Source organism: Pelophylax lessonae (assembly GCF_965119305.1).
Source record: "Pelophylax lessonae genome assembly, chromosome: 10".
NCBI lineage: Eukaryota > Metazoa > Chordata > Amphibia > Anura > Ranidae > Pelophylax > Pelophylax lessonae.
This window is the reverse complement of record NC_138777.1, coordinates 50,050,266-50,077,301: the sequence shown is the minus strand read 5'-3', so window position 1 is coordinate 50,077,301 and position 27,036 is coordinate 50,050,266. Positions and strand designations below refer to the sequence as shown.

At 43.2% G+C, this 27,036-nt stretch overlaps 1 protein-coding gene across 2 annotated transcripts in view; it reads left to right on the top strand.

Annotated features, from left to right (window-relative positions):
• PPFIBP2 (PPFIA binding protein 2) overlaps positions 1-27,036 on the top strand; it is a 364,249-nt gene that overhangs the window by 182,485 nt on the left and 154,728 nt on the right. For both annotated transcript variants that reach the window (XM_082270389.1, XM_082270388.1), the window contains exons 5-6: positions 17,373-17,456; positions 25,318-25,431. In XM_082270389.1, the coding sequence (XP_082126515.1) occupies positions 17,373-17,456; positions 25,318-25,431 (198 nt within the window). The remainder of the gene's footprint in view (positions 1-17,372; positions 17,457-25,317; positions 25,432-27,036) is intronic.

The following is a 27,036-nucleotide window of genomic DNA, read 5'->3' as shown; positions in this document are numbered from 1 at the left end:
TAACCTTACTTGATATACCAGAATCTGGCAACCCTAGGTGGAGCACTATCTTGTTTGTTGCTTCCTTCCTGACGGTCTACCATCATATGGTACCGCAACCTAAGCTTCTCAATACCTTCGACCCAACCCCCAGGATATTGACCTCCCGCTCTTTCATTTATTCCCCTACACCAGTGATGGTGAACCTTGGCAACCCAAATGTTTTGGAACTACATTTCCCAAGATGCTCATGCACTTTGCAGTGTAGTTGAGCATCATGGGAAATGTAGTTCCAAAATATCTGGGGTGCCAAGGCTTGCCATCACTGCCCTACACTCTACTCTCTCTCTACTCTCTATACTTTTTTGAAGTTCTACTCTCTTCCTATTACATTGTGTTTCAGGCTCCCATGGTGTTCCCATTGTACATATACTATGAGCACTTGTGCTTGGACATGTTTATTACACCTTACCTCTTCTTGCTGTCTCTTGTTTAGTGTTTGTGTATACAGAGTACCAAAATCTCCTTATTCCTTATTGGTTGTGAAACAGGAACAGTACTCTTCTAGTGGATATTTTATTGTACGGTTATTTGTTACTTTATCTTTCTCCACTATATCATTTGTACTAAAGATTGTAAAATGGACCTTTAGGCCCCTTTCACAAGGGCGGACTGATCCGGTCCGCTTGTCAGTTTTTCAGGTGGCCCCTATCAGACCATCCATTGCCCTCTATGAAGCGACGGGTCCATTGACACCTGGCAACATCTTATCTGATCCTAGCCACTAAAAACAGACGGATAGGGAACCAAATCCATCCATCTAGTGCAGGGGTCTCTGAACTTTCTAAACAAAGGGCCAATTTACTGTCCTTCAGACTTTAGGGGGGCTAGAGTGTGGCCAGTGGAAGTAGAAAATTTCCCGGCATTAGTGAAAGTAAGCAATGCCCGATCTTTGGTGTCCATGCAAGGAATTGTGCCCCCATTGTTTATGTCATTTGGTGGGAAGAATCATGCCCCATTGTTGGTGTCACTAAGAGGAACTATGCTCCATCATTTTTTGTCATTGGGAGATACTGTGCCCCGTTATTGGTGTCATTGGGAGGTGCTGTGCCCCATAGTTGATGTCATTGGGAGGAATTGTGCCTCTTCTTTGGTGTCAGTAGGGGGAATTATAGCCCAATGTAGAGCCAGAGGATGAAACATTGCCCCAGGGGCCAGGTTAAAGCAAGCAAAGGGCCACAGTTTGAAGACCACTGGTCTAGGGGATCAGACCAAATGGCCATCGGGTGTAAACAGACAGGCGGTCAGTTTACATCTGACTGCCCATAGAGGAGAGCGGGTTGTGTCTGTGTCCACTCTACATAAGTGGAGTCAACATGGGCAAGCCATACGCCTGCTCAGTGGAATCAGCGGACAGTCCCCCGCTGAGCAGGCGGACTCCTGGCAGAGTGAAAGGGGCCTTAGATGTAACTCAGCTGTTGATGTCTGTAACCCAACTGTTCTGCTTTCTCCAAAAACATATTGCACAAGGAACAATAATGACAGTAGAGATGAGCTTGGGCAACCGTTAAAGCCTTCCCTAGCCCAGCTCTGAACTCACGCTCTTTTTAAACTCCAATCAGCCGGGTCATTACCATTTCGCAGCCCACCTCTTTGTTTATGCGAGATGTAGGGCAGGAATGACCAAGTCTGCAGCTCATTCAATTAAAAAAAGTGCAAGTGTTGAGTTTGGCTAGAGATGAGTTTGAAGGATGCCCAAGCTCATGGCATAATGTCATCTAGTTTCCAGGTTCAAACCTAAACCTGAGTCTAAACAAACGCAAGTTCATGCCTACTTGTGACTTGCTAGACATTGCTGTCTTGAGGGATAGGAGACTGAGGAAATGCCTCCTCCTGCCTGGCATCATTTCAGCCTAGGTAGAGTCACTGCATTGGAGATCTAGGACTGCTTTTTATGCTAAAAGATACAACTTTCTTGAAGAAGTTGGCTCTTAATCTCAGAATTCTGACCTTTAAACAAAGAATTCAGATTTTGTAACTCAGAGTTTTTGTAAAATAAATTTTAGGATGGCCCCAGGGCTCTTCCATAATTTCTCTATACCAGATATTTATTCATGCAAACTTCAAATGTTATTGAAGGGTCCACGGTAATGGTTAACAGGACATCTAACAGTTTTACACAGCATCTCCTAGTTTCAGTATGTTGTCAATTATATTTCACGAGTAGCTTTAAGGGTTATTATGTAGTAAATTAAAGTCACCTAACTCAAAGGCCTCCTTCCAGTCTGCAGCAGCAGCCTTCCCCTACAACAAAGCAACATTCATCACAGTATAAAGCTCTTTCATTCTCTCCCCATATAAGGTAGGACCATCTTCAAAGGGGGTGAGCTTGAAAGGCAGAGGGGGGATTTCTTTGATTACAAGCATATGCCATATGGTCTTTGTTCCTGTAACCACATACGGATGCGTACTGCATACTGTATCTGCAAGTGAGTTATAACTGCAGAGCTAATAGAGGAGTAAAAGTAAATGTTCCTGAACCATTTGGAAAGTTAACTGAAGTTAGTGCAAACAACTGGCTGTTGTATTGTTTGATGATGTTCTATAGTCTCTGCATCCTGACTATCTCTGAGAAGAAATTAGATATCCAACCCTGTGCATGGTCACTTAAGCCGGCCATAGATGGTTTGAAATCTAGGCTGATTCTGCAGGGACTGGCTGAGATTGGAACCATCTATGGGTCGGCTGATTGTTTCCAAGCCAATCCATCAATTGACTTGGATACAAGCAGCACTAATTTTTTCTTGCAATTATTTTGAGGGGCTATGACCTCTAGCAATAATGACTGTGATCTCCCCATCCCCCTTTTCCCCTACAGGAGAACACAACACTAACTGTGTTGATGGAGGAATCAAGCAATTTCTTTCCTGCAACCCCTGTTTGCAGGAAAGAAAATCGCATCATCTAGACCATGGGTGTCCAACCTTTTGGCTTCTCTGGGCCACATTGAGTGCAGAGAAATTTTCTCGGGCCGCATATAAAATATATACTATTAGTTAAGGTATATAAGTAATAAAATGCCACTGCGCCCCCCCAGCACTAATTTAACCCAACGAGTGGATGATCCCCTCCAATGCTGCCTCTGTGGCTGTGCCCCTGACTCAACTTCCTTCCTCCACAGCAAAAAAAAAAAAAAATTGTCAGGGGGCAGTGGGCCGCATTGCCTGCGGTTCCGGGCCGGATGCGGCTCTGGGCCGCAGGTTGGACATGCCTGATCTAGACTATGGCCAGCCTTAGTCTTTGCATTGTCACAGCAGAGGGTTATATCCCAGATAGCAAGCAATTGAGCAATTGAACTGCAAGTTTGAAAATGACTTGCTAAGCTTTTGCTAGATTTGCCAGGCTTCACAAGTTTGTTGCACAATTGCAGCAAGCAGGGCAGCCATCAGGGGGGGACAACCCATACACATGTAGGGGGCCCAGGCGTTCCGAGGGGCCCAGCCACCCAGGCCCCAACCAACAAGACCGACTTGTTGCTGCTGTAGTAACTAGCAATTGCTAAAGCATTGTGGCTGCATAGTAAGCCGATGCAGCTGAAGGGATGCCTCTTTGCTGAAAATGTGTGTCTGTCTCTTTGCTGGATTGGGATATCTCTTTGCTGAATATAGGAGGCTGTCTCTTTACTGGATTGGGATGTGTCTTTGTTAAATATATGAGGCCATCTCTTTACTGGATTGCTTTGTCTCTTTGTTGAATATATGAGGCCATCTCTTTGTTGGATTAGGATGTCTCTTTGCTGTATATATGAGGCTGTCTCTTTACTGGATTGGGATGTCTCTTTGCTAAATATATGGGGATGTCTCTTTGATGGATTGGATTAATTTTTTTCATTAAGTTGTAAGAGTGTTAAAATAGAAGTGGGTGCACTGAAGGACTCGGTGGGATTGCCAATGGGCAGATTCGGTGGGACGGCCAGAGGGCGGGCCCCGTAAAATGTTGGTGGTCAGGACCAGAGGGGCCCAGGCCTAAAGCTGTGTAAGGGGCCCCAAAATTTCTGATGGCTGCCCTGGCAGCAAGTCCAACTCCAGATCAACTTTCTTTGCAAACATTCTGCAAGTTCTGGTTCAGTTATGCTGTGCAATAGTCATCCCACCACAGGGGTCACTGTGACTTGCAGAGCTCTTGTTGTAGACTCACCACTGCAACTTTTCTCTTGCAAAAGACTTGCCAAGAATATTTGTTACAACTTGGAAAACTTGTGCTTCAAGTTCTCTGCAAATGTACAACTTGCCAATGAGAATGTGCAGCAAGTTAACAAGACTTACAATTCAACCCCGCCACAAATTTGTGGCATCTTATCCTTGCTATTTGGTATTGTACTAGCTGTCAATCAGTGTGGGGAGTTCGGAATTTAAAGTATATTTAAAGGCAATTTATTATTATTAACCCCTTCACACCGACGGTACACAAATATGGGGTCCCACTGCACAGGGCTTTTTTTTTCCGCGGGGCCGCATATTTGCGTATCTCCCTTTGCACGCTCCCAGCACAGAAACCGTGGTGTTACTGAGAGCCCTGGGCCCTGTTCTAACGATCGGGACCCGGAATGGCTGGTTCCGGGTCACCTGATCGCTGTGATAGCCTCTGATTGGATATCACAGTGATCAGTCACTGTGAAGCCTGCCACCATGTTTTCTGTCAGTGAGTGGATGAGAGAGATACATTGTATTATTCCCTGTCCTTGCAGAAATAGAAAAAAAAAGTGTGTGAAGAAAATTTTTTTTTTTTTTTTAATTAAATAAAATTGAATTAAAAAAAAAAATAATAACTAGATCAAGGTTTGATCTGGGTCAGTGCCAGGGTTAGTGTGTGTCAAGTTTTGGGTCAAAGGTCAGGGTCAATATTTTTTGGACAGGATTTTCTTTTTTTTTTTAATTAGTATTAGTATCATTGTGTTTTAGGTAGGATTAAAAAAAAAAAAAAAAATCAAAATGCGCACTATGTTTCTGGGCTGTACTACGGGTGCAAACAACAACTAACATACACATATGGTATCCCTGCGTTCGTCAGGAAGAGGAGAATTTATTTTGGGTTGTTCTTTGGTGGTAGGTTGTAGTATTAGCAAGAAATGTATAGTTAAACTTACAAAAATTATTTTTCTTACTATTTTGCGCCAAATTTCATTTGATAACAAATAAAATCAGGAGGTATTACTATTCCATTACCATTTTCCACTAAATGAAAGCCTAATTTGTCCTGAAAGAAACAAGGTATAATCCACCTGGATACACAAAGTAGTTGTGATGATATGTACAGTTTTACTAACATGTCAAAAATGCAAAATTGGGCTTAGCCATTAAGGTTTGTTTTATCCGTAAGAGCGAAAGGGTTTATGTTTTTTGTATAGAGAGAGGAAGGATTGGAACTCTTGCTTTATTTATTTTTTTGTTGCTACCTGTGTCTCTGCTAGGATCGTTTTGCCATTTTGACCATTGTCACTGGGATTACAAATGAGGGAAAAGGTTAAATTCTGTTGTCATCAGAACAGCAGTAGTGAGGAAATTTCTCAATGAGGACCTCTGTTCTGGAACAACTGTCTAAGAGGCGATCGACCTCACTTTGGAGAAATTTGCTTTTACTTCCTGTTGTGTCTTAAACAAGACACAGATGGCAGGGACAGGGGTTTTACCCATTCCCTACCCTCATTACCCTATCCAAAATGGTAAAAAATGTATTGGCTTTTGATGTACTTACATTCCAGGGGTTAATATGAGTTTGTGACCTGTCATAGGCATTAGTCAAGAGTGCCAGCTATGCTAGACTGTACAAAATCTTCTATGAATGGAAGAGGTGAACCTTTTATTCATCTGCCCGTCCTCAATTCATAGAGCACTTTTCAATAAAAAAAAAAATTACGATTGGAGACATCTGTTTTGGTGATAATTGTGTCTTATTTTAAAGCGAAGTGAAGAAAAATCCTCCCAATGTGACCAAATCAAAAAATTATATAGCCGGCAGCGCTGATCGAGTGGCAAAATTCAGACAGGGTAGTTGTACAGAAGTCTATCGGTCGAAAAGAAAGACAAAGAAGCTGGACTAACTGGGCCAAATATAGTGCATGGAAGTTGTGTTCAACATTTGCATTGTAGAGCAACGGGATTTTAGGAATACCAAGGTGCTTTGAGGAGTCATAATCCTCCGCTACACAACCTATCTGCTCACTACATTAGCTTATTACCCAGATGTTGACGTAGTACCCCAACACCCCAATGCATTTTATGTTGGTCTACGGAGAACCCTGGATAGAGATGCTTGGGGGGGGGGGCATTTCTAACAACCAGCATTCCACAGACTCCTTGTTGTCTTTCATATCTAGAAATACAGTACTTATATAAATGTTACAAAATGCTTATTGCAGTCAGAAAACGACTTTATTTATTTATTTTAGGCACTTAATTAGCACAAACAATTTATGCAGCACTTTACAAACCATACAATCCCATAAGTCCTTGCACTCAAGGAGTTTACAATCAAAGGTCTCTATCTTGCATGAAGAAAAAACTTTAAGTGCAAACAGAAAGTCAGTATGTTGGACAAAATGTCAGTATCTGAGAAAATTTCAATGAAAAATTCCATTGTATTCATGGCTGCAGCAGCACCTCGTAGATGAGGGTATTGGAAGCCTCTATAAACTGTAAGGCTACGTTCACATCTTGGCGTTGCTATTACAGGCGTTTTTATGGGCGTTTTTTCAGGCGTTTTTATGGGCGTTTTTGCAGGCGTTTTACAGGCGTTTTTTGTGCAGGCGTTTTTCGATTGAATAGAGACCAATGGAAAACGCCTGTAATCTGCCCAAAAAGAAGCTCATGTACTTTTGTGAGCATTGGGCGTTTTTCTCACAGCGTCAAAATGCTCAGATGTGAACAGGGGCCATTGAAATGAATAGGATTTGTCTTGTTGGGCGTTTTGAGAGCTGATCCTAGAGTAGAAAAACTCCCCCAAAACGCCTACATGTGAATGGAGCCTAAATACAAGATGAAAAAGAAGGCGCAGCCATCTAAGTGTATCTATTTAAGGTTAAAAGTATACAAATAAATAAAAGATTGCACTCACAAGATATAAGAAAAATTAGGCAGATCATACTCTTTCTTAAAAGGCCAGTAGCTTCAGTATGGATCCTAGGGGGATGGGTGAAGCATTTCCCGAAAGAACCATTGTGCCAGACACTAATACTGGTATCAGTGGATGCTGTACTGAAAGGCTCAATTTGTAGGCAGGTGTTGACAGGCATTGGGAGAAGAAGCTAAAGGTCTGTATCAAGTGGGGCTGCAGAAAGCATCAGCTTTAGAACTTATTCCAGGAACACTGGAAGCCGAGGGCTGTCTTCTGGGAGTCCACTCGTCTGGAACGCAAGCCGACACTAAAGACTTGGGCCGGAAGACATTGGAGCGCAGTGACGTCACAGAGGGGGCGGCAACATGTTTCGGAGTGGTCTTGCTCCTTTATCAAACCAGTAGCCATACTAGGACCAGTTTGGTCAGGAGCCATTTAACCTACCTGCATGTTTGATGGCATCCCAGACGGAATCTAAACTGGGCCTCAAGGGAAAAGTGCTAACTATCAGGCCACTGTGCTTCAAAAGTTTAAATGTGACTGTTGACAAAAAGTAAAGAGATAGCAAGTTATACAACACTTTAGGAAGTTCACTCCCAGTATACACCTATGGACCAGCACAAGGGCTCAGTGTGGTGATTTCAAAGAATGCAACCCACCAGAAATGATTACTAAGTCTGCCTGGACTGTGTTGGCATTTGGTTCCAATTCAGCCAGGTCTCCTCCTGTTTCAGACCTCAATTGCACAATTCTACCAAAATTTTTACTTCCCACTAGAGATCGACCGATTATCGGCAACACCGATATATATCGGGGGCCCATATGCACTTTCCCCGATATATCGGAATTGGCCCCTGAGGTTACCGATATTGCCGATATTTAGGGAAAGTGCATGTCCTGAGGTGATGCCTGCAGCTAGAGGCATCACCCCGGTCCTGGTGTACATAGCTGACGGTCGGCTGACTTGTAATGACAACCGATGTGGCTGAGAGGCCACTCGGCTGTCATTACACGGAGCGGGAGGGGACGTTCCCCCCCTCCCGCCGCCTTCCACGGCTCACCCTGGTCTCCTGTCCCACCGGGAAATCCGGGCATCCTACCTCCACCGCCACCGCTGAAGAGAAGACCCGGTGTAGCATGAAGATGTGTCCCCGTGAAAGCCGGTATTCCTGCCGCAAGTGCGCATGCCACCTGGTCTCCATGTAAAAAACCATGACATCACTTCCGGGTACTCGGCACCGAATTAAAAAAACTGACAGCATTCAAAACAGGCAAACTTGGCGTTTTGAATGATTTTCAGTGCCGAGGAGGGGTTTGGGGTCTTTTAGACCTCCAGATCCCTCAACAAGGAGTACCTTTAGAAAAAAAAAAAATGTTTTTACATTTTCGAAAATATCGACCGATATCGGCGGATACCGATATCCGATGACCAAAATATTGGTATCGGTATCGGCATTAAAAAAACCATAACGGTCAATCACTGCTGCCCACGTCAGTATACTGTATGTCTATAAATTAGTCAGCTTGATTGTGTTTTTAGTCCTGATACTATAGAGCAAATATGCCCAGAGTCATAACATGACAATTGCCCAATACAGGTATTTTCAGCTGGATTATGCCATGATCTCATGTCTAGGATGCCTCCAACATTGGTTAATGTGCATCTGACTCCCTTCTTCATAGCCTATACAGGAAACCTTATACAATCCTAGCATTCCTGTTTGTAGCTGAAGCTAGGCCAGAAGACAGAAACCTGAGATGGTAGACCATTCTTGCACATTCAACTGTTTTATAAATCAAGCCTTACAATAAATCCATTCATACATGAAAACAAACTCTTGTTGGGTAAACAGTGGTTGAAAAACACATTCAATGCAGGTGTCAACGTTGCATTCATTGGAGTTCCATTGTTAGGTCTTCCTTGTCTCTGCAGATAACATTCAGTTTCCAGTTTTTATGGGCAATGACCAGCTACAGTACTGAGAAGTACCTGTGAAACTCTGTACACTATATCTTCTCATTATCTGATTTACTCAGTCTCTTTACCTTTGTCGTACACAAGAAGCTATCATATGTTATCCTTAAATGGATACAATTATCTGTCAAGGAAGACGTAAAATAATATATGCTTAAATAATAAATTACGTCGCTCTAGTGTAACTTGGTATGCATTTTGTAAATATCATTGCTTGAAGATGTCTTAAAACGGTTCTGTGAAACCCTAGGGTTCGTCCTGAGGTTGTTAGGAGATCTTTAAGCAATGAGCAATGTCTGCCCCCAATATAAGGAACCATTGACATTGTGATCTTTTCAGATATGTGTAATGTTCCACCAACCACCAATCTAAGGAGGGCCTTTCTCCAACAACTAATAATCCAACTTCACCAACCACCAAGCTAAGGGGGCACTTCCAATCTTTGTTCACCAACCACCAAGCTAAGGGGGCCCTTGCAATCTTTGTTCACCAATTACCAAGCTAAGGGGGCACTTCCAATCTTTGTTCATCAATTACCAAGCTAAGGGGGCACTTCCAATCTTTGTTCACCAATTACCAAGCTAAGGGGGCCCTTCTAATCTTTGTTCACCAATTACCAAGCTAAGGGGGCACTTCCAATCTTTGTTCATCAATTACCAAGCTAAGGGGGCACTTCCAATCTTTGTTCACCAATTGCCAAGCTAAGGGGGCCCTTCTAATCTTTGTTCACCAATTACCAAGCTAAGGGGGCACTTCCAATCTTTGTTCATCAATTACCAAGCTAAGGGGGCACTTCCAATCTTTGTTCACCAATTGCCAAGCTAAGGGGGCCCTTCCAATCTTTGTTCACCAATTACCAAGCTAAGGGGGCACTTCCAATCTTTGTTCGCCAATTACCAAGCTAAGGGGGCACTTCCAATCTTTGTTCGCCAATTACCAAGCTAAGGGGGCACTTCCAATCTTTGTTCACCAATTACCAAGCTAAGGGGGCCCTTCCAGTCTTTGTTCACCAATTACCAAGCTAAGGGGGCCCTTCCAATCTTTGTTCACCAATTACCAAGCTAAGGGGGCCCTTCCAGTCTTTGTTCACCAATTACCAAGGTAAGGGGGCCCTTCCAATCTTTGTTCACCCATTACCAAGCTAAGGGGGCCCTTCCAGTCTTTGTTCACCAATTACCAAGGTAAGGGGGCCCTTCCAATCTTTGTTTACCAATTACAAAGCTAAGGGGGCCCTTCCAATCTTTGTTCACCAATTACCAAGCTAAGGGGGCCCTTCCAATCTTTGTTCACCAATTACCAAGCTAAGGGGGCACTTCCAATCTTTGTTCACAAACCATCAAACTAAGGGGCCCTTCTCCACTAACCACCAATCTAAGGGGGCCCTTCTCCACTAATCTATGGGAGCCCTTCACCACAAGCCACCAATGTAAGGGACCACTTCACTAACCACCAATAAAAATGGGGAATTCAGTGACTATCATTGTGAAGGAACACTACAATTTTCACAATCTGTCTTTCTTTTCTGTTCATTTTTTGTTTCATATCATTGTTATTACCAAATAATGTCGTTGTATTGAGCATGTCTGAGTGGAAAATATGCTAAAAATGCCCAATTTCTTTATTATTTTATCACTTCTTATATCCACAACTGTTCACATTAATTTCCAATGAGCCTTAGATACACTATATTACCAAAAGTATTGGGACACCTGCCTTTACACGCACATTAACTTTAACCATTTCAGCTCCGGAAGGTTTTACCCCCTTAATGACAAGGCCATTTTTTGCGATTTCGCACTGCGTTATTTTAACTAACAATTGCGGCCTGTGCGATGCTGTACCCAAATACAATTTGTGTTCTTTTTTTCCCACAAATAGAGCTTTCTTTTGGTGGTATTTGATCACCTCTGGGGTTTTCTATTTTTTGCTAAACAAAGAAGAATTTTGAAGAAAAAAAACATTTTCATTGTTCGTTTTGCAAACAGGACATTTTTTTCCTTCACTGAGGTGTGCTGATCAGGCTGCACTGAAGGGGACTGATAGGCTGCACTGATGAGCACTGATAAGGTGGCACCAATGAGGCAGCACCCATGGGCAGTAATAGGCTGCACTGATGAGGCAGCATTGGTGGGCACTGATGAGGAGGCACTGGAAGTCACTGATAAGGCGTTACTAATAGTCAGCACTGATAGGTGGCACTGATGGACACTGATAGGCAGCACTGATAGGTGACACTGATGAGGAGGCACTGATGGGAACTGATTGGCAGCACTGGAGGGCACTTATTGGCAGCAGTGGTGGGTACAGATTGGCCACACTGGTGGTCACTGTTGGGACTGCACTGATAATCAGGACACTGATAATTGGTGCCCTGATTATCAGTCAACATTTCCCTTTTGGAGAAGCCGGTTATTGGCTCTCTTCTCCTCTTCTCATGCTGTCAGCACGAGGAAAGGAGTGCTGATAGCTTGCATCTTTTTACATCCGTATTCAGCTGTGATTGGACACAGCTGATCACATGGTAAAGAGTCCAAATCATTTGGTGGAGGGGGGATTATGGGGCTCTATTTGTGTGAAAAAAATGATAAAAATGTTGTTTGGTTACACTGTTTCATGACCGCGTAATTGTCATTCAAAGTGTGACAGCGCTGAAAGCTGAAAATTGGCCTGGGCAGGAAGGGGGTAAAAGTGCCCACTAGGCAAGTAGTTAAAAACTGACCACACTAAGCAGGAGAGCACAGTGTGGTCAGTTCTCTAGCTGTGCTGGGGAACTCAGCCTGCTCTCCTCCAGTGATCAGACTTGTGCTGATACCCCCCACCTCCCCGCACAGTTATTCACTGGGAAGACCGATATACTTCTGTTTCTCCCCCTCCAGCTCTCTGGGCTCCGTATGCAGCTGAGAATAGAGGGCATGTAATCACTTACAAAAATTGGAAAAAAGGCATTTATAGTGTTTTTTTTATTTGTATACACAAATGTTTTGCCTTTCATTTCTATTTTAAACAGTGGTGGCCCGTCTATTAGGGAGCAGGGGCGCTGCCCCCCTATCCATGCATCCGGCCCCCTAATCTTCATGCAGGGTGTCGGACGCATTGATTCCATTTTTTTTTTTTTTTTTTGAAGCACGTGATTAGAGCCAGAGGCTCTAATTGGCTTAAAAAAAAGGTGGGCTCAGAGCGCAGAGCACTGCGCCCTGAGCCCACCCAGTTGTGTGACAATAGCAAATGAATATTCGCTATTGTCACACGGATTCTCCTCCTGGTCAATCAGGAAGCGGGTCCTGATACCTGTTTCCCAATTGGCCGAAATGAGAAGCCATGACATTGGCCAAGGAGGAGGAGATGCGGGAGACTGAAGGGGAAGCCGCCGCCGCCGCTGCTGCTGCCTGCCATCCACATATCTAGGGTGAATGAGCCGGCGACCGGGGGGGGGATGTGCAGTGACGCCGCCCCTGGCCCATGGAGCACCAGCCGCCACTGATTTTAAACTGAATGTGTCGTTTTAGAAGTTGAGGGTTTACGTATTTAACAACTTCTGGGGGTCCTATTTTAATTTTTTTAATTACCCAGTGTTGAGCTTTAAAGCATGGAAGCCAGAGGATGAAGCCTAAGAGCCAAACAACTGGCCTTTTGTTCAGACAGAGGTCATCATTGGCAACCTAGATTTCATTTGCCACAGGGCAGCTGAATAATCTGTTGCATTGATGGATAGCCTGTTGATTTCTGAGACTTCTTCGGGATCTCCAGCCTTAGTGGTTGCCCTAACAATCTCAGCATAATTCAACTGCTGTTGAGTTTGAATACGCAAGGTCCCTAACTGCTGGAAGGCAATAAAACAAAAACATGTCGGGGTTAGCCGCCAACAATTCAATGCATTTCAGTCTTGTTATGTAGACATGCAAGAAATGCAACCATGGCACAGTGACACATGCCAGCCAGCCGCAGCTAGCCATCCACTGGCCCGCGCTCCATCTTATCGCTTTTGACAAGCAATGCTGAGGCTATTTGTTGAATGTGGAACCGACATGATTCTACAGCATGTGTCATGGGAAAATCCTTCTTCAATATAGGAAGTGACCTGAGGAATGTCTTCCAGCAATGTGAAAATATTAGTCAAGCACATTTTCTGCTGTTTCCAAAAATAGAGCTTCCTCCCATGATATTGTGCTGGATGTTTATGTTGAAAATTTTCCAAAATGTCTGAGCAACCAAGATAATTTTCCACATAGAACATCAACTTTTGTTTTGCATGGTATCAAGGACAGGGGCTACTGTATGAATACTAAAGTGGAACTCCAGGTAAGCAGCTAAATAGCTTGGATTACCGCTTTAACCACTTCAGCCCCGGAAGGTTTTACCCTCTTAATGACCAGGCCCTCTTTTGTGATTCGGCACTGCGTTAATTTAACTGAAAATTGGGCCGTTGTGCGACGCTGTACCCAAATACAATTGACGTCCTTTTTTCCCACAAATAGAGCTTTCTTTTGGTGGTATTTGATCACCTCTGCGGTTTTTAGATTTTGCGCTATAAACAACGAAAAGAGCGACAATCTAAAAAAAAAAAACGCCATTATTTCTACTTTCTGCTATAAAACATTCCCAATAAAAAAATTAAAAAAATTAAATTTTTTTATCAGTTTAGGCCGATTTGTATTCAACTACATATTTTGGGTCAAAAAAATCCCAAAAAGCGTATTTTAATTGGTTTGCTCAAAAGTTATAGCGTTTACAAACTACTGGATAGATTTTTGGACTTTTTATTTTTTTTTTTTTTATTAGTAATGGCGGCGATCTGCGATTTTTAGTGGGACTGCGACATTGCAGCGGAGAGATCGGACCCCTAACTGACATTTTTGACACTTTTTGGAGACCAGTGACACTAATACAGTAATCAGTGCTAAATAATATACACTGTTACTGTATAAATGACACTGGCAGGGAAGGGGTTAATACTGGGAGTGATCAAAGGGGTTAAACGTATGCCTAAAGTGCTTACTGACTGTGTGTGTGTGTGTGGGGGGGGGGGGGTTCTGTGACAGGCACAGAGAGATCGCCGTTGCGGCTTGGCTGAAACTGCTGATCTTTCCCTGCCTGTCTGACAGAAGATCCGCCTGCTTTGTTTACATAAGCAGGCGGGTCTTCTCTCGGTTTCTCAGACGATCGTGGGAGGGCAGTGGCAATCGCTCCTCTAAACACAGCGGGAGCGCGGCTCTGACGGCGCGCGTGCGCTGCCAAAACCACATGCACTCCAGTCACGTAGTGCTACATGACTGGACGCAGCAGAGACGCCCTGCCACAGTAATACTACGGCGGGTGATCGGCAAGTGGTTAACAAGCCAAAGGTCACTTTTTGCGCCCGGGGGGGGTTCACCCAAGTCGGTTTGTGTTTCATGAACACGATACAACTAGCTATTAATAATCATAAAACACTGTAGATTTTGGGAACATGGGGATTATCCGATTGCAAATTCAGATTGCGCTGTGTAAATTGTTGGCACTATATAAATCCTATATAATATTAATAATTGCCTTTTGGTTTCAGGAAGGAGTTTTTTTTTTTCAGTTATGTTAGAGTAAATTAGACGATGCCTTTAAAATGGTTTCTTGCCTTTCCCTAGATCAGCTGCAGATTTAGATCCTGAGGATTCAGGTTGCTAATGTATTTATTTTCTCTTGTGGTTAAACTTGATGGAAATGTGCATTTTTCTTAACCTAACTATGTTGGAGATTTACTAAAACCGGAGAGCGCAAAATCTGGTGTAGCTCTGCAAAGAAACCAATCAGCTTCCAGGTTTTAACTGAACAAGCTGAAGTTGGAAGCTGATTGGCTACCATGCACAGCTGCCCCAGATTCTTAGTATGTAGTCATAGTAAATCTCCCCCCGTGTGTATAACTAGCTTTATTTATTACACTATGTACCGATAAAAGTGTTTATTGGTGCATTGAAGCTACTGAATATAGACTAATCCAGCTTTTCTAAACCCCTTCACTCCTTATTTTCAGGTCTAGACTTCATGGTATGTTATCAAAAGCAGGATGTTATATATGATAATAAAATTGATAATAAAAGAATAAAGAATATGGCATTTCTAAAGTGTTTAAGTGCCGGTTCACACTTCCGCGTTTGCGGAGATCGCATGTAATTCGGAGCGCACTGCTCCTAATTACATGCGATCTGATGTGCGGATGCGAGTTCAACCATACACTTTGTATGGCTGAATTCGCACTGTATCCGCACCAAACTCGCACATGAGGCATTTTTTTTTGAGCCGCAGTAGAATCGGATCGCACAGTGGTTCACAATAGTGCGATCCGATTCTGTGCGTACTTGCAGATCGCACTATGATATGCGATCGCAACTGGGGGTGTCGTTAACTTTTAATTCACACCCCCTGTGTATCGCATATGGCAGTGTTAACTGCCAGATGTGCGGATGCGATGCGGGAACACTCTGCATATTCGCAGCGTTCCCGCATCGCAGAAGTGTGAAGCGGCACTAACACTCATGGTGGATCATTTTACCACGAAAACCTTTCAAAATAAAAACAATATTTATAGTTTTATTTACAAAATATTTATCAGAAATAATCACAAAATTTAAATCAGTGGTCAGTAGACAAGTGTCCCCTTAAAATGGTGGTGAATGAGAAGATTGCCACACTTATAGACATTTTAAAAGATCATTGGTGGCATGCCAAGTGATGTTGGTCATAGAACTTTGCAAACACTGTGAGATGGGAGATAAGTCGTCTGCCGCAGCTCAAGGAACCCCAAGCAACATCTAGGGCAGCCTTTATCAACCTTTTTTTCCCAGAGGGACCTCTAAAATAATTTTCACATCTCAAGGAATCCTTACTAAAGCCAATTCATTGTGGCCAATGGCAAAAATGCCTCCTACTGGTGGTCAGAATTGGCTATGGCAATTGGAACTGGTCCTGGAACTATTCAGGTGCCATCAAATAGGAGGTCAATCAGTCACAGCTCTCAGAACCCCCTAGCAACCTCTAGAGGAACCTAAGGTTTCGACAAAACCATAGTTGAGAATGGCTGCTCTAGAGGAACCCTAGATTTCCACAGAACCATGACTGAGAATGACTTCTCTATAGAGCAGTGATCTCCAAACTTCGGCCTGGGGCCAGATGTGGCCCTTTGCTTGCCTCAATCTGGCTCTTTGGGCATTATTCCCCCAACTGTTTCTGCCACTGACACTGGTAAGGGGGGCACTAATCCTCTCATTGACACCAACTATGGCACACTATTCCTCCTATTGATACTAATAATGGGGCACTATTTCTCCCAGTGAAACCAATGATAGGGCATTATTCCTTCCACTGACACCAATGATAGGGCACTATGTCTTCCACTGACACCAATAATAGGGCACTATGTCTTCCGCTGACACCAATGATAGGGCACTATTCCTTCCACTGACACCAATGATAGGGCACTATTCCTTCCACTGACACCAATGATAGGGCACTATGTCTTCCACTGACACCAATGATAGGGCACTATGTCTTCCACTGACACCAATGATAGGGCACTATGTCTTCCACTGACACCAACAATGGGACACTATTCCTCCCATTGATACCAGTGATGGAGCACTATTGCTCCCTCTAATACCAATCATGGCACATTGTTTAATCCCACTGACCAGGGCTGTATTTAATGTTGATTGGACCCTAGGCAAATATTTTCTTGGCCCCTCCCGAATCCACTTATCAACTATTTGCAGGCAGTGCGGGCTCAAGGGGCAGCTGCTTTCGGCCCCACAACTGTTCCCAGGGCAGCAGCCCCTTTTGCCCTGTGTTAAAGACAGCCCTGCCGCTGACACTTATTTTTTTCTCCCATTGGCCACAGTCTGTCCCCCCTAAAGTTTGAAGGACAATAAACGTACTCTGTTTAGAAACCCTGCTCTAGAGGAACCCTGGTTGAGAAAATATGGACTAATCTGTTGGTTGGATAATACATTGTTTAGTTCACATGATATATTTGGGGTGTTTTAAAGGGAATGGTTGCATTCCTTTTGTTGATTCATCCATCAGTTTTTTTTATCTGGTGTCAGTTTTCAAAATCCAGCATGTTGGAAAGTTTTGTGTTACTTTCAGTTTCTCTTTACTTATAAAACAAAGGTTGATGGAGATAACTCGGTGATTTGTAGTACAGACTCATAGCATGCGCTGAATAATGAAAGTACATGTCAGGAGGACAAAGGGTCAGCTTTGTCCATTGTCTCTGCAGCTGACATCTGTGTCTTCTCCTCTTTCCTACCATGACTGATAGTGTGAACTTCTCTCCTAGGTTAACCATACAGTTGTAAATAATGAGACCTACCAAGAACGATTGACACGTCTGGAAGGTGATAAGGAATCTCTAATACTACAGGTACAAATTTTCCTAATTTATACCAGGAGATATTGGACATTTATTTTGCTGTTTTTTTTCACCAATGTATCAAAAAGAAAGATTGTTAAGATTATTATGAAAAATATAATGGTTTGTTTTTTATATCAACATTTAGGCCAGCCACAAAAAGTGTTAAAAAAATAGTTTTTTAGAAATTTGATTTTCTTATGGTTGAGGACAAATTGAAGTTTGTTTTTGACCATACTGATATTAAAATTCGAAGGCTGTAGATGAAGTTTTTTTATAAACTTTATATTATATAGCGCTTATCTGTTTACCTCTCTGTATACAAGACAAATAAATCAACAAATATATACCCCAAAAATATTGTGTGTATATATGACTTACCTGCAGTGGGTGGTCATTCATATATATATATTACCACCCACTGCAGGTAAGTCATATAGGGGCTGATTTACTAAGGACTCTTTCACACGGGCGGTCCGATCAGATCCGCCTGTCAGTTTTTTAGGCGGATCTGATCGGATGCCCCATTCAGCCCTATGGAGCAGCGGATGTCAGCGGTAACATGCCCACTGACACCCGCTGCCATCGGATCGGATACGGATGGCAGCAGGTGTCAGCGGAGGTGTCTCCGCTGACCTCCGCTGCCCTATAGAGCTGCATGGAGGATCCGATCAGATCCGCCTAAAAAACTCACAGGCGGATCTGATCGGATCGCCCGTGTGAAAGAGCCCTTAGGCTATATATGTTCTGGTACCTCATCCCTAATTTACACCCACAAAATTGAATTTTGGAACCTTGTGGACTTTGCTGGTACCAGAGAAGGACAGTGAGACAACGTATTATAAAAAATAATATTTTATCACAAAAAGCTAAAAAAAACAAACAAACATACAAATTGGTGCTTATATGGATAGTAGAGGTCATAAATGTGAGATTTCAATATTCCATTGCTAATGTTTCAAGGAGTCGACGCGTTTCACAATTATTGCTTCCTCAGGACCTCACATTTTATGATTTGCAAAGAGAGCATTGGTCTATCCAAAAAAGAAAAAGCATATGAATCACTTACAGGTAAATAACATACATCATGATATATAGCAAATGTACTGCATCAATCCTGGATCTTACATGCGCCAATCTAAATATCAATATAGCCAGAGATATGTCATGTGACACGGGGATATCATGTGACGTGTGACGCAGCACAGAAAAACTGTAGTGCCACTGCCAGCAAATATGATTGGAATAACCTACAATAAGGAGCATAGGTGGGTAAATAGTTGTTTTAGCAACTATTTACTCATGTATTGTCACAGAGAAACCATCATGGCTTGGGGTATGCAAAGTCCAATGCACAGGTATCTCCTGGTATATAGTACTGACCCACACCAAAAGGTCTATTGGGAGTAAAAATAAATGTATCTAATATCAAATGTTCAGCAGTGCATCCAATTGCCAAATGAGTGGCTGTTTGGCACCACTGACGGCCTTAAATAGGGGTTATTTGTATGGAGCAATGGTGGATGGTGCTATGTAGTTGCTGTGGCTCATAGGGGAAGTCATTTACTATTACTATTATCTTTTTATCTGGCATCCTATAATATACACTCTCATAGAGCTCATCTTAGGATGTACCGCATGGTATATTGCTATGATGCACTGCTTAACATATATTTAGATACATTTATTAACCACTTAAGGACCTCCCACCGTACATATACAGTGGCAGGGCGGCCTTTAAGCGCAAAATCACGTACTTATATGTGATTTTGCTTTAAGGCTCTAGAGGGCGCGCACACCACCGGAGCCGCGCTCCCGCTGTGATTAGACATGGCAGGAGCCAGTCCGCGGGACCAGCGGCCGCGATCGCTGCCAGCCTCCCACGACTGTCCAGGAGACTGACAGAATGGCCGTCTGCCTATGTAAACAAGGCAGACGGCTGTTCTGTCAGACAGGAAGGGAGAGATTGTGTGTTCCTACTCAGTAACACAGATCTCCCTCTTCCTGCAGTGAGTCCATCCCCCACACAGTTAGAAAACATTCCTTAGGAACACACTTAACCCCTTGATCGCCACTGACGTTAACCCCTTCCCTGCCAGTGTCATTATACAGTACCAGTGCATATTATTTAGCACTGATCACTGTATCTGTCACACGTCACATGATATCCCTGTGTCACATGACATATCTTCGGCTATATTGATATTTAGATTGGCGCATTTAAGTGATCCAGGATTGATGCAGTACATTTTCTATATATCATGATGTATGTTATTTACCTGTAATTCTTTTTTGGATGGATCAATGCTCTCTTTGCAAATCATAAAATCTGAGGTCCTGAGGAAGCAATAATTGTGAAACGCGTCGACCTCTTGGAACATTAGCAAAGCAATATTGAAGAAATCTCACATTTATGACCTCTACTATCCATATAAGCACTGATGTGTATAGTTTCATGATATATTTTTTTAGCTTTTTGTAATAAAATATTCTTTTTATAATAGGTTGTCTCACTTGGCCTTCTCTGGTACCAGCAAAGTCCGCAAGGTTCTAAAATTCAATTCTGTGACTTTATTTGTGGTGTTTGCTGATTATATATATATATATATATATATATATATATGTTACAGTGCCTTGCGAAAGTATTCGGCCCCCTTGAACTTTGTAAACCTTTGGCCACATTTCAGGCTTCAAACATAAGGGTATAACACTGTAATTTTTTGTGAAGAATCAACAACAAGTGCACGCCCAATTTTTCCGTTTTTTATTTGTTAAAAAAGTTGGAAATATCCAATAAATTTCGTTCCACTTCATGATTGTGTCCTACTTGTTGTTGATTCTTCACAAAAAATTACAGTTTTATATCTTTATGTAGGGGCCGAATACTTTCGCAAGGCACTGTGTGTATATATATATATATATATATATATATATACTGTGTATATACACAATATTTTTTGGGGTATTTATTTGTTGGTTTATTTGTTTTGTATGAGTGAGGAGAGGTAAACCGATCAACGCTGTACAGTATAATATAAAGTGTATGGTTAGAGTACCTAGTAAGGGTATTGATATATAGCTGCTCTAACTGTATAGAATATCCCAGCACTGGTGATAATACAAAATATCTGAAATGTATTTTTCTATTTTTTTGTAAATTAAATTCTAACTGTTAATGTGGTCCTCAGTCTGGAAAAAAAACATTTATTGTTATTAAAGACTATTGTAATGATCAAAAATCGAATGTTTAAGTTCTATACATTGACATGGCATTTGAACAAAATTGTATATGGGATTTAAAACACAATTTGTTAACTCCATGTCATGATGTCATTATTATATACTCTGATAAATCATTTTTCCGAATTTTGTACAAATAAAAAACTAACGGTATATGGTCAGATTTAGCCTCGATTGTTGGCCGTGAATTTTCGGCCAACGTCCGATCGGCCGATTGTCGGCTTGTTAGTATGATGCTTCCGACAACCGACTGCGACTTTTCGAACAAAATCTGGTGTGCATGCTATAAAATTTTTGTTGGCCGTCAACAGAACGGCCGATTGTTCATCAGTCAGTACAGATTTCGGCAGACAAAAATCTGATGAGCAAGACTGGGCATGCTCAGAGAAGAAAAAACACACGAAAAGTAAACCAGAACATGACATCACTTCAGAAGTTGGTTTTTGTTGGCCGATAAAATTTGTGTGCAGTCTAGAGCATATTTCAAACAACACAACAACACTGGACAAAAGACGGCCGATCGGCCGGCCAACAATCGTTGCGTGTGTACGAGGCTTTAGTCAACAGTTTCTCAACTAAGTAGGAGCCGATTGGTAACATTTGTAGGAAAGGAATAGTAATTGTCTGCTGAAGAGTGAAGTCATATGAATAGTTTGACACACAACTCTTTTCGATGTAAAGACCCATCAATGGTGAAGTAAATTGATCAGCATAGCAGTCAGGCAAGTAGCATTTTCTGAAGAGCAGTTCAGCAATATCAACCTCCACAAAAAGTAATTACATCAGAACTTCAGACAAACTAATTAGTCAGCTAATTACACAGTTACAGTATGTGTGAACTGATTTACATACCAAAGAGTTTCTATGTTTGTTTGTCCAGTTCTGAGGTTTATACAACCCTTTCACACAGCAGAGCCAGGCTGGTGACCTGACTTTTTTCTGCTTCAATTAAAAAGACCCCCATCACCAGACCATTCATTTTAAACAGCAATCATCCCTAAGACTCCATTCACATATAGGCGTTTCGGATTGCGGGCAGAATTGCCACAGTTCTGCCCGCCATCCCGAACCATTGCAAGTCACGGGACGCCCGTGCAATTCCCGTGACTTGCAATGGCACCCCAAACGCGTCGCAATTGTCGCCCAACAAATCGTGGTAAAATCGTGCAAATAGTATCACGGGACGCCTGTCACCCAATAGAAGTACGAGAACTTCTTTTGGGCAACAGGCGTCCGGCAACTCTGTTTGCACGATTTTACCGACAATCGTGGCACAATCGCGCCACGTTTGGGGTACCATTGCAAGTCACGGGAATCGCACAGGCGTCCCACGACTTGCAGTGGTTCGGGATTGCGGGCAAAGTCACGGTAATTCTGCCCGCGATCCGAAATGCCTATATGTGAATGGAGCCTTAAGATTGCACCAATCAGCCATAACTCCATTACCACTGACAGGTTTAAGTAAAGAACAATATTTATCTCATTACAATGTTATCTGAAAGTTGGTGGGATTTATTAGGCAGCAAGTAAACATGTTGTCCCTGAAGTTGATGTGTTGAAAGCAGAAAAAAACGTTAATCGCAGTTTGCTATTTATGGGGCTGTGTAGCCACAGACCAGTCAGGGTGCCCACAGCCAAAGGCCCCTACAATGGGCATGTGAGCATCAGAACTGGACCATGGAGCAATAGAAGAAGGTGGCCTGGTCCACTAAATCACGTTTCCTTTTCCATCATGTTGCCAGGTGCGTGTGCTTCACTTACCTGGGGAAGAGGTGACCAGGATGCAGAATGGGAAGGTGGCAAGCCGGTGCAGGCAGTGTGATGTTTTGAGCAATGTTCTGCTGGTAAACCTTAGGTCCTGCCATTCATGTGGATGCTACTTGACACGTGCCACCTACCTAAACTTGGTTGGTAACCAAGTACACCCCTTCATGGAAAAGACATTCCCTGATCACAGTGGCTTCATTCAGCAGAATAATGTGCCCTGCCACACTGCAAAAATGGTTCAAAAATGGTTTGAAGAATACGAGTTAGAGGTGTATATAAAGGAAAGTTATTTGTGGGATTTTAATGGTACGATAAACACGATGAATCAAAAAAATGTATATATAAAGACAAATTTCATTAGTTCATCATTAAAATGTTCACAAAAGAATAAGATAAAATAGGCAACTTGTCTTTTTAGTTCGGTCACAGAGGATATTTAAAAAAAAATCGGTGACAGTGTGCTGTCTATAACGACACGTTTCACCCATTTAGGGCTTCCTCAGGGGATTTAATAGGTAATCACTATTTAAAGAGGTTGTAAACCCTCTCTTATAACTTGTACCTATAGGTGCCCTTTAATAAGACTTACCTATAGGTATTGTAAATATCTCCTAAACTTGCACCGTTTACAAGATATTTACTTTTAATGCAGCCAATGACGTCATCAGCGCATGCGATCTGAAGGAACGGCCACCCGCGCCGTTCCTTCAGAGCCCTGTGCCGTGAACGGCGGTGTGATGTCATCGCGCCTCCAGCCAATCAGATGGCGGGGGGATGCGAACCAGGAAGCAGGACAGCCGAACATGTCGGCCGTGTCACCGCTGAGTGGGCGGCACTGCGGGGGCTTCGTTCTAAGGTAAGTACTTCATAATAAACCAGTATGCGTTGCATACTAGCTCATTATGCCTTTGTCCTACAGGGGGTTTTTTTTGGGGGGGTTAAAACCTCTTTAAAAAACAGAATATGCCGTAATAGTATAAAATAATTGATCAGAGAAATAGAAACAGATGCATAAAACAAAAGAACAATCTATATTATTGCTCGCCAACACCAGTATCTCCCAATATGTCCAACCAGGGGCCACCAAAGAGATGTAGAGGACCGAGTTTGAGGTATTGACTTCACCTCCAAATTCTCCAGATCTCACTCCAGCCAAGCATCTTTGGGATGTACTGGAAAAAATCTGATCCATGGAGGCCCCACCTTGCAACTTGCAGGATTTAAAGTGGTTGTAAAGGCACAAGGTTTTTTACCATTGTGTATTCTATGCATTAAGGTAAAAAACCTTCTGTGTACAACAGGACCCCCTAATACCTACCTGAGCCCCATCTCCATCCATGTCTATGAGAGCCTTGTCTCTATGGAGACTCGCACTCCTGATTGGCTTTTGGCAGCAGTGGGAGCCATTCAGGGGCTGACTGGCAAATTTCAGCCCAGTGGGCAAGTAAAAACCAGAGGCCCATGGTGCAGCAACTCTGCCCCCCTTCCACTCTCGCTCTTCCCTGTATCCTCCTGACCCCAGTCAAGGCTGAAGCTCTGCTCTAGGTACTCTCTACTCATGGGCCAAATCCGTGTTCCCGAACTGGCCAGCAGGGGGTAGTTGGGGGAAGCTGGGACAGCCCGGTTGGGGCTGCCTGAAGGAGGAGAGTCTCCAGTGGTGCATGGAACCAGCCCCTTCTCAGACACAGTTTACAGTCCAGGGGTGTCAAACTGAAGGCCCTCTACCTGTTGCGGAACTACAAGTCCCATCATGCCTCAGCTGTGGGAGTCATGCTTGTAACTGTCAGCCTTGCAATGCCTTATGGAACTTGTAGTTCCGCAACAGCTGGAGGGCTGCCAGTTTGACACATGTGGTTTACACCATCCATGCTGGGGGAGAGGTCTGCGCTCTATCCTTGTCTTCATCCCGTACGTCAGCGGTGGGGACTTTTTACTTCTCTTCACCAGGAATCCTTTAGGCATGTCTGTGGCAGATGCAGCCTTTTCACAGGATATCAGAGCGGCCCAGGGGGCAATTGCCCCCCTGCCCCCTGGCCCAGTCCTCCCCTGGAGCCATTGGCTCAAGACCTCTTATACATCAGCAGCTGCTGTCGGTAGCTTATTTCAGAACAGCTGCGCCAACCAACCAAACTCTCCTCCGAACACGCAGTCATTATCCTGAGATCGCTCATCACGGCATTCCTGCATTAAAACTATAATAGTATCGAAATGACACTGCCAACAATAGCAGGCCGGGTCTCTGGCTACGCAATCTCTGCACAGGATATTTATTGGAGGGGGGGGGGGGGGATAGAACGCTTTTTGTTTCAGCCAACATAAATTCCCAAACTTGTTAACAATGCCTTGTACTGTCTGTGCAGACTTGTTTTAAAGCCGCTATATATCGCACTGACAATTTAATTTCTACAGATTTTTTTTTTTGCTTGACTAGTCCTTAGCTGTCGCTCCTCTTGTAGGAACTTGCAGGCCGGGAAGGTTTCTAAGCTGAGCTCAGTAGGTGCTTAAACATGCCCTGAATGCATCACATACTTTGCCACTTACGCTGTGCTGGATAGGTAAAGACTCCATGCCGTACGTCTCTGCATTAAATCCACCGCTTCCTATCTACAAGGGGCTTTTGTTTTGTTTTTTTAAAAGCGCTTTGGCCGTAGGATTGCCTAACTGCTCCTGAGAAAAGAGGATTGTGTAACTTTGTGCTGCTGGAGGAAGCTGAGTCGGTAAGTCGGTCGTCTAAAATTTAAAGGCGAGGGCGGCCGGGTCTTCTGCTTTTGTTGTAGACAGCATGCATGTTAGTAATAGGAAGTGTTTGCTTTCTGCTCTGTGAATAGACAGGAAGGATTTAGCTGTGACTTGTGTTTTGTTGTAGGTAAGCGTCCTCACTGATCAGGTGGAGGCCCAAGGAGACAAGATCCGGGACCTGGAAACTTGCGTGGAGGATCACCAGCTGAAGCTTAATGCTACCGAGGAAATGCTCCAGCAGGTAGGTGCAATGTGTGTGCAAGGAGAACCCGACAAAAACTGAATATTCTTAAAGGGTTAGTTCACCTTTACACAAATAATGTAAGAGGCCTTTAACACTGCTTCATTTAAAAAACAGATGCATTTTGGTGCGTTTTCTGAATGCCTGACTCCCAACTATCTGTGAAACAGGGACACGTCACTCGAAAAAGTGCACCAAAAAAACGCAACTGCGGAGCGTTTTTGATGCATTTTCCATTTGATTCAATAAAGAGGTGTGTTTTTGGTGCACTTTCTGACTAGTTCAGCTCTTTGGATGTGCTACGTATGTCCGTCCATACTACGTACGTCCAAAGAGGGAACTGTTAAGCCCCGTACACACGCGTCGATAATTGGCCGTGAATTTTCGGCCAACGTCCGATCGGCCGATTTTCGGCTTGTTAGTATGATGTTTCTGACAACGGACTCCGACTTTTCGGCCAAAAAAAATCTGGTGTGCATGCTATAAAATTTTTGTTGGCCGTCAACACAACGGCCGATTTTCCGTCAGTCAGTACAGATTTCAGCAGACAAAAATCTGATGAGCAAGACTGGGCATGCTCAGAGAAGAAAAAACACACGGAAAAAAAACCAGCACATGACATCACTTCTGAAGTTGTTTTTTGTTGGCCGAGAAAATTCGTGTGCAGTCTAGGCACATTCCAACCAACAAAACACCACTTTGGACAAAAGTCGGACGATCGGTCGGCCGATATTCGTTGCGTGTGTACGAGGCATTAGGCTGGCCATACATTATACAATTTTCTTGGACAACTTTCCTTTAGAGTTACCAAAACCATAAACGTCATATAAAGTCAAACCTAAACACTTTCAATTTGTATGCAATCAGGCAGGCCCTTGCACTACATAGTTGAAGGTAAATTTAAAGGAAATTGAATAAGAACATTGTATAGTGTATGGCCAGCTTAAATCTCAAGCTAATGGCTGCTACCACAGCCATCAGCTTGTGCTTGGCTTGTTCAGCTGGCTCTTGCTTGAAAGTGATGCGGCGGCTGTATAGCCACTGATCACTTTAACAGAGTTACATACATAGTTACATAGTTTGTGAGGTTGAAAAAAGACATCAGTCCATCCAGTTCAACCTATGATGTGTGTGTGTGTTTGCTGTTAACCGTACATTGTATACCCCTGTATGTTGTGGTCTTTAAGGTGCCCATCTAATAGTTTTTTGAAACTATCGATGCTCCCTGCTGATACCACTGCTTGTGGAAGAGAATTCCACATCCTTACCGCTCTGACAGTGAAGAACCCCTTACGTATTTTAAGGTTAAACCGCCTTTCCTCTAGTTTTAGTGAGTGGCCACGTGTCTTATTGTATTCCCTTTCTCTAAAAAGTTTGTTCCCTATGCTAGGGTCGCCAGTACAGTATTTGTACATTGATATCATATCCCCCCTCAATCATTGTAAACCTCAGACATGAAATATGAACAAAGCACATGACAAGCACCGCCTGTCCATTTCCATCCAATGCCATCCGATCCAATCCACTGGACGGATGGGGAATCTGGTTTTGGCAGACAGGATTGGATCAGATGCTGGCGGCAACAGACATGGGTCTGCTGATATC